The sequence below is a fragment of the Mytilus galloprovincialis genome, chromosome 7 (assembly GCF_965363235.1).
Source record: "Mytilus galloprovincialis chromosome 7, xbMytGall1.hap1.1, whole genome shotgun sequence".
Taxonomy (NCBI): domain Eukaryota; kingdom Metazoa; phylum Mollusca; class Bivalvia; order Mytilida; family Mytilidae; genus Mytilus; species Mytilus galloprovincialis.
In genome coordinates this window covers 11,588,955-11,606,109 of record NC_134844.1, presented here as the reverse complement: position 1 = coordinate 11,606,109, position 17,155 = coordinate 11,588,955, and the positions used below count along the sequence as shown (strand labels likewise).

General features: G+C 34.2%; 1 protein-coding gene across 1 annotated transcript in view; it reads right to left on the bottom strand.

The window, feature by feature from the left end:
• Window positions 1-1,002: 1,002 nt before the first annotated feature.
• The window catches only part of LOC143082307 (low-density lipoprotein receptor-related protein 4-like), a 59,415-nt gene continuing 43,262 nt past the window's right edge, over window positions 1,003-17,155 (bottom strand). The window contains exons 27-40 of the mRNA XM_076257938.1: window positions 16,474-16,859; window positions 15,813-15,950; window positions 14,178-14,355; window positions 13,536-13,648; window positions 13,088-13,193; window positions 12,637-12,731; window positions 12,094-12,242; window positions 11,390-11,534; window positions 11,098-11,211; window positions 10,796-10,859; window positions 9,705-9,766; window positions 9,007-9,109; window positions 2,122-2,278; window positions 1,003-1,420 (exon numbers count right to left, since the gene is read on the bottom strand). Coding sequence (XP_076114053.1) covers window positions 1,217-1,420; window positions 2,122-2,278; window positions 9,007-9,109; window positions 9,705-9,766; window positions 10,796-10,859; window positions 11,098-11,211; window positions 11,390-11,534; window positions 12,094-12,242; window positions 12,637-12,731; window positions 13,088-13,193; window positions 13,536-13,648; window positions 14,178-14,355; window positions 15,813-15,950; window positions 16,474-16,859 — 2,014 coding nt within the window. The 3' untranslated portion in view covers window positions 1,003-1,216. The remainder of the gene's footprint in view (window positions 1,421-2,121; window positions 2,279-9,006; window positions 9,110-9,704; window positions 9,767-10,795; window positions 10,860-11,097; window positions 11,212-11,389; window positions 11,535-12,093; window positions 12,243-12,636; window positions 12,732-13,087; window positions 13,194-13,535; window positions 13,649-14,177; window positions 14,356-15,812; window positions 15,951-16,473; window positions 16,860-17,155) is intronic.

The following is a 17,155-nucleotide window of genomic DNA, read 5'->3' as shown; positions in this document are numbered from 1 at the left end:
GGGACATATTTTTTTATAATAGTGTCATATTATAGGAAAGTTCAGAAATAGCTGTAGTTGAGAGGTTAGAAATGTGGTATTGGGTGACAATTGTTTATGAATCAAATTAAAATTCTACACAGGCAAATTCCACTTGAAAAATTTGACCACATTTTCACTATTTTGACACCCTCACCCACATCCTGATTGAAATCTACCGCAACAGCAACCATAAATTGACAATTTTATACTGATGATGTTGTATTGATTCCAACATTTACAAATATTTCTGACTTTATCACATGATTTATACGTGCAAAATGGGACACAGGATTAGGTATTTTCTCTTTCAGATACAGAAATATGGCTGCCTCAAGAATATGATAATATTTTTACAGTACATGTATTATAAATCATATTTACATTTAAAAAAATATTTGTGACCATAAAAAATGACATCAAAATATAACATTGTATAAATAAAATGACTTATGGATTATTACACTGAAATAATGCTGGCAAGTGAAGGCCTCAATATTTACATTAATGAAAATGTTTTTATTTACAATGATATTTTCTTGCTATTAAAACTGAAAGATATAGTTTGGTTCTGGAAAATGGCTTTTGAGCAAAGTTAAATATAATATCACTATTCAAATAACAGATTAAAAAAAAATCAAAGTGTGAATAAATCAAAGTAAAACTACAACTGTACCGGACAGGTAAAAAAATTAAGTAAGCATAATAAATATTTACAAGCTGTCTGATTTGATGTTTGCATATACTGATTCAACTTAAAAAAAATTAATTAATTCTGTTTAAAAAGTTACCAATTCATTGCATAAGTTAAATAAAAAACAAATTACAAAAAATTGTCACCTAGCAACAAAGAACATGAAAATCCTTTAAAAGGGACATAAAATACAACAAAGATTTCAATGAATACATAAATAAGATGAGATTGCCAACCAACATGATTTATAGTCAGTTACTACAAATAACCAAATTTACTACAAAAAACAGGAACAGATCAGATCTTATACAAGGGAGATAATTGGAAAAAAAATATGACTTAATAATATCAAATTTAATTTAAAAGTTTTCTATAATTGTTTACTTGTGAAATATTAACAAAATATTTTCACAAAATTTGTCTTTCAAATACTCTGCAAATCACAAATTGGCACATAACATCAAACTTTCATAAAAAATAGGTACAAAAATATTTATAATAATGTCATGTTTTAACAGGCTTGTAAGGAACTTTAGAGATAACATCTTTCTCCTTATTAGAAGTTCTGTCTTTAAATAATTTACTCTGTCTCTCTCGACTCGGCAGTGAAGGAGACACAGCACCAGAGTCCATTTGTTGTACTAAGGCAGCACGCTCAGAACCCCTCGTCTTTGCCTCTCTTGAAGGTTTTAAAATTGAAACTTGTTGCTGTAAAATAATAGGCATTATTTAAGAAGCTGAATAAAGACAAAATGGTACATCCTTTTCCCCCCACATTGAAATTGTTGTGAGCATAAACTGATATATTAAAAAGGCATCTAATTGAAAATTCATAAAAGGGCTTTGTAGAAAAACTTACATAACAATATACTTGGGCAAATAAATATTGATTAAAACGTGACTTTTAAAAGTCTAATAACTCTGGAAATACAAACCCTATAAAATTTTCAAATTGAAAAAACGAGTCTTCTATCACTAACCCAAGTCTCACTATCAAGTTTTATATGCTGTCCTTACATGGTTGTTGACTTATCAAATAATGAAATGTTTATATTTTTGTTAGTGTTGAATACAACATTATGTAATAAGCATGACTTCATGGCATTTAACTGTACTAATGGAAAGACAACTGTTTTTTAAAACTTATGTATTACAAAAGTTGTTCCTTTACCAAGTCAGGCTATCTTGACCATTTGTTGTTTTACACAGGTCTATTTTCTTTGAGGGAAGATAAGAGCGGTTTGTTGTACTGTCCAATAGTTATTGGTAAATCCTGATATCCTTTGTTTGTACTGTTCCAATCTTTTGTTTTATTATCACAAATCTTTTAAAACTTTTTTAAATGTTTGTTTTTAACTGCTGTTAATTGTTAGGTTGCTGACTTAATTCATAAGATCTGATATACTTACATCTTTTTTACTATATCTAAATATTTTCCATTCTTGAGAATCAGCAGATGAAGACCTATCTAGGTTAATGGTTTCTGTACTTGTTTTCTGGTAATTAGGATTGGAAAATGTCAGACGTACAAACTCATCTGATTCAGTTAGGAATGCTTGTCTTCTTCTACAACATATACATGTATCATAAACAAATGTGTTGTATGTGAATAATTAATGTGATTTCCATTCTCAATTTTAATAGTACAATTATGTCACAGAGTACATATTTTAAATATTTGTGGTTCACTGAATTCCCTAAATTTACTTAATGTGTTCTCACAATGTATCTTTAATTTGTTTTGTTAATCAATTTACTTTTAATGTTAATTGGTACACAGTGCACTTTCATACTGTGTACCTTTGCAAAATAGAAAAATACTATTATCTTACTACTATGGGGGAGATAAACAACCTTGACTACCCATGAGTGTCTCAAACGGTCAGTAACTATTATCCTGCTACTATGGGGGAGATAAACAACCTTGACTACCCATGAGTGTCTCAAACGGTCAGTAACTATTATCCTGCTACTATGGGGGAGATAAACAACCTTGACTACCCATGAGTGTCTCAAACGGTCAGTAACTATTATCCTGCTACTATGGGGGAGATAAACAACCTTGACTACCCATGAGTGTCTAAATCAGTCAGTAACTATTATCCTGCTACTATGGGGGGGAGATAAAAGACCTTGACTACCCATGAGTGTCTCAAACGGTCAGTAACTATTATCCTGCTACTATGGGGGAGATAAACAACCTTGACTACCCATGAGTGTCTCAAGCGGTCAGTAACTATTATCCTACTACTATCGGGGAGATAAACAACCTTGACTACCCATGAGTGTCTCAAACAGTCAGTAACTATTATCCTGCTACTATCGGGGAGATAAAAGACCTTGACTACCCATGAGTGTCTCAAACAATCAGTTACTATTATCCTGCTACTATGGGGGAGATAAACAACCTTGACTACCCATGAGTGTCTCAAACAGTCACTAACTATTATCCTGCTACTATCGGGGAGATAAACAACCTTGACTACCCATGAGTGTCTCAAACGGTCAGTAACTATTATCCTGCTACTATGGGGGAGATAAAATACCTTGACTACCCATGAGTGTCTCAAACAGTCAGTAACTATTATCCTGCTACTATCGGGGAGATAAAAGACCTTGACTACCCATGAGTGTCTCAAACAATCAGTTACTATTATCCTGCTACTATGGGGGAGATAAACAACCTTGACTACCCATGAGTGTCTCAAACAGTCACTAACTATTATCCTGCTACTATCGGGGAGATAAACAACCTTGACTACCCATGAGTGTCTCAAACGGTCAGTAACTATTATCCTGCTACTATGGGGGAGATAAAATACCTTGACTACCCATGAGTGTCTCAAACAGTCAGTAACTATTATCCTGCTACTATGGGGGAGATAAAAGACCTCGACTATCCATGAGTGTCTCAAACAGTCAGTAACTATTATCCTGCTACTATGGGAGAGATAAAAGACCTTGACTGACCATGAGTGTCTCAAACAATCAGTAACTATTATCCTACTACTATGGGGGAGATAAACAACCTTGACTACCCATGAGTGTCTCAAACGGTCAGTAACTATTATCCTGCTACTATGGGGGAGATAAACAACCTTGACTATCCATGAGTGTCTCAAACGGTCGGTAACTATTATCCTGCTACTATCGGGGAGATAAAAGACCTTGACTACCCATGAGTGTCTCAAACAATCAGTTACTATTATCCTGCTACTATGGGGGAGATAAACAACCTTGACTACCCATGAGTGTCTCAAACAGTCACTAACTATTATCCTGCTACTATCGGGGAGATAAACAACCTTGACTACCCATGAGTGTCTCAAACGGTCAGTAACTATTATCCTACTACTATCGGGGAGATAAACAACCTTGACTACCCATGAGTGTCTCAAACAGTCAGTAACTATTATCCTGCTACTATGGGGGAGATAAAAGACCTCGACTATCCATGAGTGTCTCAAACAGTCAGTAACTATTATCCTGCTACTATGGGAGAGATAAAAGACCTTGACTGACCATGAGTGTCTCAAACAATCAGTAACTATTATCCTACTACTATGGGGGAGATAAACAACCTTGACTACCCATGAGTGTCTCAAACGGTCAGTAACTATTATCCTGCTACTATGGGGGAGATAAACAACCTTGACTATCCATGAGTGTCTCAAACGGTCGGTAACTATTATCCTGCTACTATGGGGGAGATAAACAACCTTGACTATCCATGAGTGTCTCAAACGGTCAGTAACTATTATCCTACTACTATGGGGGAAATAAAAGACCTTGACTATCCATGAGTGTCTCAAACGGTCAGTAACTATTATCCTACTACTATAGGGGAGATAAACAACCTTGACTACCCATGAGTGTCTCAAACGGTCAGTAACTATTATCCTACTACTATGGGGGAGATAAACAACCTTGACTGACCATGAGTGTCTCAAACGGTCGGTAACTATTATCCTGCTACTATGGGGGAGATAAACAACCTTGACTATCCATGAGTGTCTCAAACAATCAGTAACTATTATCCTACTACTATGGGGGAGATAAAAGACCTTGACTATCCATGAGTGTCTCAAACGGTCAGTAACTATTATCCTACTACTATGGGGGAGATAAAAGACCTTGACTATCCATGAGTGTCTCAAACGGTCAGTAACTATTATCCTGCTACTATGGGGGAGATAAAAGACCTTGACTATCCATGAGTGTCTCAAACAATCAGTAACTGTTATCCTGCTACTATGGGGGAGATAAACAACCTTGACTACCCATGAGTGTCTCAAACGGTCAGTAACTATTATCCTACTACTATGGGGGAGATAAACAACCTTGACTGACCATGAGTGTCTCAAACGGTCGGTAACTATTATCCTGCTACTATGGGGGAGATAAACAACCTTGACTATCCATGAGTGTCTCAAACAATCAGTAATTATTATCCTGCTACTATGGGGAAGATAAAAGACCTTGACTATCCATGAGTGTCTCAAACGGTCAGTAACTATTATCCTGCTACTATGGGGAGATAAACAACCTTGACTATCCATGAGTGTCTCAAACAGTCAGTAACTATTATCCTACTACTATGGGGGAGATAAACAACCTTGACTATCCATGAGTGTCTCAAACAATCAGTAACTATTATCCTGCTACTATGGGGGAGATAAAAGACCTTGACTGACCATGAGTGTCTCAAACAATCAGTAACTATTATCCTGCTACTATGGGGAGATAAACAACCTTGACTACCCATGAGTGTCTCAAACGGTCAATAACTATTATCCTGCTACTATGGGGGAGATAAACAACCTTGACTACCCATGAGTGTCTCAAACAATCAGTAACTATTATCCTGCTACTATGGGGAGATAAACAACCTTGACAATCCATGAGTGTCTCAAACAATCAGTAACTATTATCCTGCTACTATGGGGGAGATAAAAGACCTTGACTACCCATGAGTGTCTCAAACAATCAGTAACTATTATCCTGCTACTATGGGGGAGATAAACAACCTTGACTATCCATGAGTGTCTCAAACAGTCAGTAACTATTATCCTACTACTATGGGGGAGATAAACAACCTTGACTATCCATGAGTGTCTCAAACGGTCAGTAACTATTATCCTGCTACTATGGGGGAGATAAACAACCTTGACTATCCATGAGTGTCTCAAACAATCAGTAACTATTATCCTGCTACTATGGGGGAGATAAACAACCTTGACTATCCATGAGTGTCTCAAACGGTCAGTAACTATTATCCTGCTACTATGGGGGAGATAAACAACCTTGACTATTCATGAGTGTCTCAAACAATCAGTAACTATTATCCTGCTACTATTGGGGAGATAAACAACCTTGACTATCCATGAGTGTCTCAAACAATCAGTAACTATTATCCTGCTACTATGGGGGAGATAAAAGACCTTGACTACCCATGAGTGTCTCAAACAATCAGTTACTATTATCCTACTACTATGGGGGAGATAAAAGACCTTGACTATCTATGAGTGTCTCAAACAATCAGTAACTATTATCCTACTACTATGGGGGAGATAAAAGACCTTGACTATCCATGAGTGTCTCAAACGGTCAGTAACTATTATCCTACTACTATGGGGGAGATGAAAGACCTTGACTATCCATGAGTGTCTCAAACAATCAGTAACTGTTATCCTGCTACTATGGGGGAGATAAACAACCTTGACTACCCATGAGTGTCTCAAACGGTCAGTAACTATTATTTTACTACTATGGGGGAGATAAAAGACCTTGACTATCCATGAGTGTCTCAAACAATCAGTAACTATTATCCTGCTACTATGGGGGAGATAAACAACCTTGACTATCCATGAGTGTCTCAAACAATCAGTAATTATTATCCTGCTACTATGGGGAAGATAAAAGACCTTGACTATCCATGAGTGTCTCAAACGGTCAGTAACTATTATCCTGCTACTATGGGGAGATAAACAACCTTGACTATCCATGAGTGTCTCAAACAGTCAGTAACTATTATCCTACTACTATGGGGGAGATAAACTACCTTGACTATCCATGAGTGTCTCAAACAATCAGTAACTATTATCCTGCTACTATGGGGGAGATAAAAGACCTTGACTGACCATGAGTGTCTCAAACAATCAGTAACTATTATCCTGCTACTATGGGGAGATAAACAACCTTGACTATCCATGAGTGTCTCAAACGGTCAGTAACTATTATCCTACTACTATGGGGGAGATAAAAGACCTTGACTATCCATGAGTGTCTCAAACGGTCAGTAACTATTATCCTACTACTATGGGGGAGATAAACAACCTTGACTATCCATGAGTGTCTCAAACGGTCAGTAACTATTATCCTATTACTATGGGGGAGATAAAAGACCTTGACTATCCATGAGTGTCTCAAACGGTCAGTAACTATTATCCTGCTACTATGGGGGAGATAAAAGACCTTGACTACCCATGAGTGTCTCAAACGGTCAGTAACTATTATCCTGCTACTATGGGGAGATAAACAACCTTGACTATCCATGAGTGTCTCAAACAATCAGTAACTATTATCCTGCTACTATGGGGGAGATAAAAGACCTTGACTGACCATGAGTGTCTCAAACAATCAGTAACTATTATCCTACTACTATGGGGGAGATAAAAGACCTTGACTATCCATGAGTGTCTCAAACGGTCAGTAACTATTATCCTACTACTATGGGGGAGATAAAAGACCTTGACTGACCATGAGTGTCTCAAACAGTCAGTAACTATTATCCTGCTACTATGGGGGAGATAAAAGACCTTGACTGACCATGAGTGTCTCAAACGGTCAGTAACTATTATCCTGCTACTATGGGGGAGATAAACAACCTTGACTATCCATGAGTGTCTCAAACGGTCAGTAACTATTATCTTACTACTATGGGGGAGATAAAAGACCTTGACTATCCATGAGTGTCTCAAACAATCAGTAACTATTATCCTGCTACTATGGGGGAGATAAAAGACCTTGATTACCCATGAGTGTCTCAAACGGTCAGTAACTATTATCCTACTACTATGGGGGAGATAAACAACCTTGACTATCCATGAGTGTCTCAAAGGGTCAGTAACTATTATCTTACTACTATGGGGGAGATAAAAGACCTTGATTACCCATGAGTGTCTCAAACAATCAGTAACTATTATCCTGCTACTATGGGAGAGATAAAAGACCTTGACTGACCATGAGTGTCTCAAACAGTCAGTAACTATTATCCTGCTACTATGGGGGAGATAAAAGACCTTGACTGACCATGAGTGTCTCAAACAATCAGTAACTATTATCCTGCTACTATGGGGGAGATAAACAACCTTGACTATCCATGAGTGTCTCAAACAATCAGTAACTATTATCCTGCTACTATGGGGGAGATAAAAGACCTTGACTACCCATGAGTGTCTCAAACAATCAGTAACTATTATCCTGCTACTATGGGGGGATAAAAGACCTTGACTATCCATGAGTGTCTCAAACAGTCAGTAACTATTATCCTGCTACTATGGGGGAGATAAAAGACCTCAACTACCCATGAGTGTCTCAAACAGTCGGTAACTATTATCCTGCTACTATGGGGGAGATAAAAGACCTTAACTACCCATGAGTGTCTCAAACTGTCAGTAACTATTATCTTACTACTATGGGGGAGATAAACAACCTTGACTACCCATGAGTGTCTCAAACAGTCAGTAACTATTATCCTGCTACTATGGGGGAGATAAAAGACCTTGACTACCCATGAGTGTCTCAAACAGTCAGTAACTATTATCCTGTATGACATCATATATCTTGTTCCAGCATCAAACTTTAACATCAAACACACTAAAACTTTTTGAACATTTCAGAAATCAGAATGTGATAAAATTTGAAGAAAATATTTTCAGGTGAAAAGTGTATATTTTAGAAGAAATTACAAATTGAGGAAATGTTCATGGTCTGAACCTTTAATGACCTTACAAATAGCGAATGAAACTGTCGCAATATCATTCATGATGCTGAATAAGCCTGTGTTTTTCCTGCATCTTAGAATCAAGATATGATATCATGAACAACTGATGGGGAAGACTAATTTGATGAAGTATTTCAACATAAAATAGAACTTCTAACCACAAAAACAGTAATGGCTGGCAGATCTGCATAACATAGTATGTGTGTTTTACAACATAACCACTTTTATTTGATTCTTATACTTTAACTTGTTTTTTTTTTAATCAAAGGCAAAAAGTTTTTGACCATACCTCTTTTTAACTCTCCAAACAACAAACACTAGTAAGGATACAATAACTACAATTCCAACAGACAAAGCTATCATGGCAGTTTCTTTTCCTCCTAAAGAAGTTGCTGTAAAAAATAAATATATATGTAGTTATTTTTATTGTCTGTTACTTGCTGAACATCCAGCGGTGAGTATTTCAAGACAAATTTATAAATAGATGTTTAAAAAGCATTATTCACTACATTTTATGTGATTTCATGGTCATTCAGCTTCTATAGTTTGCCACTGGTGACATCACTACTGGATCACACCAAGGTGTAATTAATTCCATTTGATGCCACTGCTGACATCACTACTGGATAACACCAAGGTGTAATTAATTCCATTTGATGCCACTGGTAACATCACTACTGGATCACACCAAGGTATAATTAATTCCATTTGATGCCACTAGTGACATCACTACTGGATCACACCAAGGTGTAATTAATTCCATTTGATGCCACTAGTGACATCACTACTGGATCACACCAAGGTGTAATTAATTCCATTTGATGCCATCTGTTTTTCCATCATTTATTCTTACCCAGAATAAATGTTATGCTTTCTATCAAATGTTAGTAAAATTTGTAGATTTCACTGTATCACTAAATCAAGTTAAAGACATTTAGATAAGAATTTTGAAAAAAATCTTCCTACCGACATAAAACTGATATTTACCTGCTTGTGGAACACTCTTCGGTTTCTCACAAATTCCATCTTTCTCGTCTTCATCTGTACACCTATAATAACCACATCATGTTTAATATCAAATATTCTTAATGCTTTTATTTTTAATATCCATAATTTGGAATTGATAACAATAATCATTTTTAATAGGTTTTATCAGTTGATGTTACATAAGGTTGTTAGTTTTCTCGTTTGAATTGTTTGCATTGTCATATCTGGGCCTTTTATAGCTGACTATGCAGTATGGGATTTGCTCATTGTTGAAGGCTGTACGGTGACCTATAGTTGTTAATGTCTGTGTCATTTTGGTCTCTTGTGGACATTTTTCTCATTGGCAATCATACCACATCTTCTTTGTTTATATTAGATACATGATTTTTCTATAAGATGTATTTTGCTTTGAACTAGAGTACTCTCAGCTCTGTATCAAGTTGTTTGTTTTCTCGTTTGAATTGTTTTACATTTGTTTATTGGGGCATTTTAAAGCTGACTATGCAGTATGAGTTTGTCATTGACTTCTATGTCATTTGGTCTCTGGTTGAGAGTTGTCTCATTGGCAGTCATACCTCATCCTATCAATCTCTTTATTTCCATAATTAAAACAGGAAGGATATATACAAACAATTTACAATTATGGTCCGTTGAAAAGGTGAATATTTAAAATTGTCAACACAAAGAAGTTATTTCAATGAGGGTGCAGCTTTTAACTTTTAAGAGTTGACAATTTTGGATATTCATTGATTCTAAGGGGCCACAATTGTTTTATTATACCGAACTAACAGTGGAAGGTCCTTTTGAACACTGACTATAATTTTTTTATGGCTGTCAGTGTAACGTAAACGCTGCCGTTTAGTTTATTTAATTTTCATGGGAGATAACTCAAGTGCAAATCTAGACACTCAAATGTTATTTGTTGGTGAATTATTATAATAGGGTTATTCACCCCTGGTGTAAATTTTAAGGGTTATTCGTCCTCCCTTGCAATTAAATGGAAAATTATCTGAATTATTCCATGTCACGTGATTAGGTGTAATCCAATAGAATTGTTTGTAATATATGTAAGGTATAATAAAATAACTTACTCATCAGCATCAGCAGCATTATATCCAGGAATTTGGTTCTCCATTCCTGAGTCTGTTACTGGATCTACAATATGAATATAAAGTCTAAGACATGTGGTAAATAACCATTACGGAATCAAACAAACAGGATAAAACACAATATATATTTATGAGCAGAAATTTGATTCTTCTTTTAATTTCAATTAATAAATCCTCATTGCACAATGAAATTGATCAAACTTCCTTTAAAACCAAAATAAATAAAACATTTTAAGTGAGACATGTATAATTAATTTCATAAGAGTTTCTATCCAAAAACTTACATGTATGACAAGGTTCTTGTGTAGTTTTATCAGGACAGGCACATGATCTTCCCCTGGGTCTAGCAAGACATAGATGACTACAACCACCATTTCCTATACTGCACCAGTTTGTTCCTGTCAAAATTGATCAAATAAATTGTTTCACAAATTCAAGAAATGGATGACACTTAAATACCAAAAATTAAGTTGATAGAGAAAAGATAACGTAGTATGAATAGATTATATGTACAATTAGATTTAAATATCATGCATATGCAATCTCCTTTAAATGTATGAAATAAATATCACTGACCACTCTGTCTATCTTTAGCCACCACTACGATGTCCATCAGTCCCTCTAAATGTCTCTGTATGACGGCACGATCTTTTCCTGTAGTTTTATCAGCTCTTTCTATTTTCTCTGACTGCCAATCAGTCCAGTAAATATGAGGTCCATACTGTAATATAGCAAATATTTATTTTCAAAATATATTGAAAGCAAAATCTTGGAACATAATATCAACATGTACAATGCAGCTAATATCTGAATATACAGTTTTACATACATGTGTTTAATTCAAGCTTTATTTTCCTTAATGAAAACATAAACTTGAGAAAACATTTTCAATTCCTTGCTCTTACTGTTAAACTACAAATCAAAATGTGCATCAGAAAAATGTGCATTGATATTTGTAATCAATATTGTCACAACCAAGGTATAATGTCGGAAATCACTGAAATATTTCTAACAGTAAGCAATAGACTATTGTGGGACATTACAGTACTTGGTACAACATACAACATTTCTGTCTAATCAGTCACGTACTTTGAAATAATGAGTTTCATAATTAATCAGTGTTTAATGAGATCAAATTGAGTTGGGACGTAATTTATCAACATGGCAGGATTTTGTGCAACTGAACTTGACTTTTAAGGGCCTTAAATGCCAATCGACATGAAGAGGATAGGTGAGGTGAGGTGTACTGGTTGTTTCTATCTTATCTAATATCTACTCACCACTGTCAGACCAAATGGATGAGGGACATGATTAATTAATGTAACACGATTCTGTCCCATCAGATCAGAAGTTTCTATCTTATCAAGTCTGGCATCAACCCAGTATAATCTTTTTGCCTTAAAATCTACTGATAATCCATTGGGAAAACCTGAAGGAAATAAATAGCAGTATTTTGAAAATATCTGCCTAAACTAAACTTGGTATATCAAATACATATCAAGTGTATTGTTTATCAATGAAATGTGAAAAAAAATTAATGAAGATTACATGACATTAACAAATATTCCAATTGTTTTGTTGAGCATCTCTTTATGAGTTGGTGTTTTAAACTATCCCTGAGCTCTTATTTTTACTTTTAGGAAGAACAAATAAGATTCGAAAATTCTACTAAATTATTTTTTTTCCAATTCAACCATCAGCATGGGATATCAAGACTAACACATTAAAATACAGCTATATTAGGCAAATTAAGTTTCTGGAAATTTTGAAGTGTTTTTTTTTTTTAATGACATTGCATGTTTTTGACAGTAGAGAAGACCTACCTAGATCTGTTTTGATAATAATTTTCCTGTTGCTACCATCCATATATGCTTTCTCTATTTTAGGTGGTGATCCCCAGTCTGTCCAGTAAAGCAATCTGAAATTCAATAGGACTGTTATCATAAAAAAAGAATGGATTCTGTGATAGAATGATAACAATCCATTTCATATTTCGTATATATTGTAAAAAGGTTGTTAAGGGTTACATGAAAAAATTAAAAAAAAACAGTTCTATATCAATAACACTAAAATTCCTTTTTGGCCTAGTTTTTGGAGCTGCTATTAACAATCCTATAATTTTTATTACTACATTCTCCATCTGGTAAAGTTTTTGTTAACTTTACTAAACTTTCAACACTAAACCCCTTTCTAACATATATCACAGTAAAGTCTATTGAAGATGTATCTCTTGATCCGTCCAATCAACTTTGTAATATTAATGATAGTACTAACCCTTTCTGAGGATACAAGGCTATAGCTCTTGGTTCATCTAAATCTTCTGTGATCAGAGATTTTCTGTTTGTTCCATCAGTGGATGATACTTCTATGACATCACGACCTGAAGATAACAAAAACATGTCCATAATACAACAATGGTAGTAATTACAACCTGCAAACTGTCAATCTCAAAGCCTGGGCAATGACCTACATGTTCCTGCGTCTTTTGGCCATCACTGAAGACCTCTCATAGCTCTTAGGTATCATTTTCATTTACCCTTTACATGTATCTTATTTCATTAAAGATATAGGAAGATGTGGCATAAGTGCCAATGAGATAAGTTTATTTGAGCAACATTTTTTAAAATGGTTAATAACTTTACTTACAATAAATTGACATAACACTATTTCATGTACAACACTAGTCTTATTGCAATAACTATTGTAATCATTTGGGATATACCTGTATCTGTCCAGAACAAATTATTAGCAATCCAGTCTACAGCCAGTCCATCGGTTGTCTCTAGATTCTCGGATACAACAGACTGTAAACCTGTACCATCTAAATTAGCTCTTCTGTAACAAAGAAACATTCAAATTAACCCCTATCCTTAACTTATCAATAATTTCTTTAAAAATCTCTTAAAGTACAGCTATCTAAATTAATATCTAAAATAAAATGTCAAAATAAAACAAAAATTTTCCGTTGATTTTTTGTGTGTTTTTTGCAGTGCATGCAATGATTTTGTGTCATGGAAGGATAACCCTGGTCCCCTTTCCTTTGTTTATTCTATTATAACCATATCCATTAGAATGTTAAAATCAACTTTTGTCATGTAATTTATTTTATCCTCAACACATGAAAATCAGACTAATGTAAAACTCTGAGAAAGGATACATAATTGTCAATTCTTTTAAACCAAATATAATTCAAACCATTATTTAGAAGACAAGACAATTCTGGAATAAAAAATCAAAAACATTTTTCACTTGATACAACTTTCCAAAATTTCTTAAAATATTTGTTATAATAACATTTCAATACCTTATTGCAGATTAAATATAACTAATGGAAAGAGTGTGGTAACAAAAGGGAGATAACTACCTGACAACATCCAGATGAACATCAGTAAAGTACATCTTCTGTTTCTGGTAGTCATAGTCTAGTGATATAACATTATGGAGATCAGACATAGGAAGAAATGTATCTGTAAAATCAGGAGTATCCAATGATATTCTCCGTAAACTCCCTCTACTGGCAAACAACAGGTACTTGCTGGGCACTGAAACAGATAAACAAGATATATCACAGGATTCAGGCAGGATCAAGTCATTTATCCTGATTTAGCATAAGTTCTCGTAATTTGATTGGCTGACTTTGTCCTAATAAATTTCAATACAATTTTTTATTATGTTCATTGGAATTATCTCCCTTATACCATTGACCTGATAACAAAAATTGAGTTGCTATATAGTCCAAATACTTTTCATATTTTAGTTTGAGATTAAATATCTAAATATAATTGGTTGATATTGTCCTAATAATTGAATTTGAATATAACAAGTTGTAATATAACATAAACTGTTATCACAGAGATATGTCTCGCCTTTTTGTAATTTTGATTATTCAAATGTTGAAATCAAAATAGCAATACTTTAACATCTTACACAAGTTATGTAAATATTCCAAGTCAATGAACCATGACTGAGTTACATGGCTAAACAATCTCCATGTAAATGAGATGTGCCAATGCTAATACAACTGCATACCAAATACCATTGACTTATTATAAGTTGTTCCCAAACCTAAATACAAACATTAACTTGAAAACTATGTAAAAGTTTCAAAGTCAATGAACCATGAAGAGAGGGTGGGGCTATATAATCTCCATGGAAGCAATACTTGCAAATGCCAATAAATTTGCATAACCAAAAAACATTGACTTAACATTAGCAGTTCATCTTAAACTGATATATTCACAAACTAATACATGTAAACTAAGATAAGTTTCAAAGTCATTAGACTGTGACTGAGAGGCGAGGGCAAATATTCTCCATGGAAATGAGATGTGCCAATACTTATACAACTGCATACCAAATATGATTGACCTACCACTAGTGGTTCACCTCAAACTAATCACATACTAATACATTGTTGACGCCGTCGCCACCGCCGGAAACAGCATACCTATGTCTCACTATTTGACTCCGTCAAGGCGAGACAAAAATCAGTATAAATTCTATACACAGTGTGCAATTGTACTAATACGGAACTTATAGGGTCAATAAAATTCATATCAGATTTGTCTTCGCCTCACCCTATTTGAATGTTATTGACCCAATCAATTCTCATTATAGGACAATACCACACTGTGTAACCAATAGACTGTGGTTATAAAAACATTGAAATTTCTTAAATTGCTTGGTATTCTTTTAGACTAACCTAGGCATAAATTAACAAAAGAAATTCTATTTGATAAAAAATAAATATTTAACAAGCTTATAAATGATCAGTGATTTGTCAATTTTAAGTCCAATTTTAAATATAAAGAAACAACTTTTATTGTCATTAAGTATAAAACAGTTATACAAGATATGTTCATTGTAGAATTAGGTTGTGCAAATAGAGGTTGCCAAAACAAAGTGAATGACTTAATAGAAAGAAAGTTTTGCCATCATCTATTAACATGTCAACCAGGAAGACAACTGGGGAACCATTCATGACTGGTACTCTACTTACATGTTAAGCAAGTTTTTCCATTGTGTTTGAGTTGTAACCCAGTTGGACAAGAACATGTGATTCCACTATGATTGGGTAAACAGAGATGACTACAGCCTCCATTATTCTTACATTTGTTCTCTAATTTGTGTAGGTCATCTGTATGAAATAAATAATTGTTAAGATTGATGCGACAAATTGGTTTTATGGATTTTAGTGATATTGAATATTTACCATTTTTTCTTATTTCATGATAATGGTGTATGAGAAAATAAAAACTTGTATAATTTTGCACTTAATCAAATATATTTCCAAGAGTCTTAAATATTCAGAATCAAACCATTAAGAACTGTATACTTTGATAATATATGACAGAATTTGTTTTAAATAATTCCTTTATATAGGCTTTATGGAAATATTAAACTATGCAAGAGCTAAATTGTGCCCTAAAATTTAGAGCATTGCATTAAAATGTTGTGCTTTAACTTATATCCTGAAAATCTAGCAAGAACTCAGTTAACATACAAAAAGTCCCATTTTATGTCTTAAATATGAAGTCAATAACTAAAAGCCACCATAACGAAGACAAAATGCCAGATATAAATGACTCTGACTCATGATTGTCTTTCTAGATCTGTCACATCTTTGCATGTCAATTGAATTGTAATAACAATTGACTTACCATCTGGTGACCTGATTACTGCTTGTAGATCCATCAGACCTGGTAATGTTCGTCTTATGACTAATAAATTACTTCCTGTATCCTTGTCGGCTTTAAATATGGCCATTTTCTGCCAGTCTGTCCAGTAGATATGTCTCTCAGTAATGGTCAGTCCATAGGGATGATTGACGTTAGAGATGATGACACGACGATTACCGCCATTTAAATCTGACGATTCTATCACTTCCATTTTAGCATCAGCCCATACAATTCTCTGTGATTGTTTGTCAATGACAATACCATTAGGCCAGCCTAGATTTTTATCTACTAATACTGTCCTATTACTACCATCCATATCAGCCCTCTGAATCTTAGGAAGTTTACCCCAGTCTGTCCAGTACATATACCTGTTAAAATAATTATAGAAGTTTTCAAACATTGATGTCATGACTTGAATCATCTTTAAAGTATAAATTATTATTTGTGTCCTAAACCTCATTAAATTTAATAAATCCAAAGTTTTAAAATATTCAACTTATATCTTATATGTCAATGTTTTACAAAGAAAAGTTTTATAATCTATCAAGAAACTTACTTGCAAAACATGGGATTAAAGATATCATTTAAATTTTACATCATTCTTTATTTTATATTTGGGTTCAGGTCAAATGTTGATGCTTCATGATCACTTGACATTTATTAA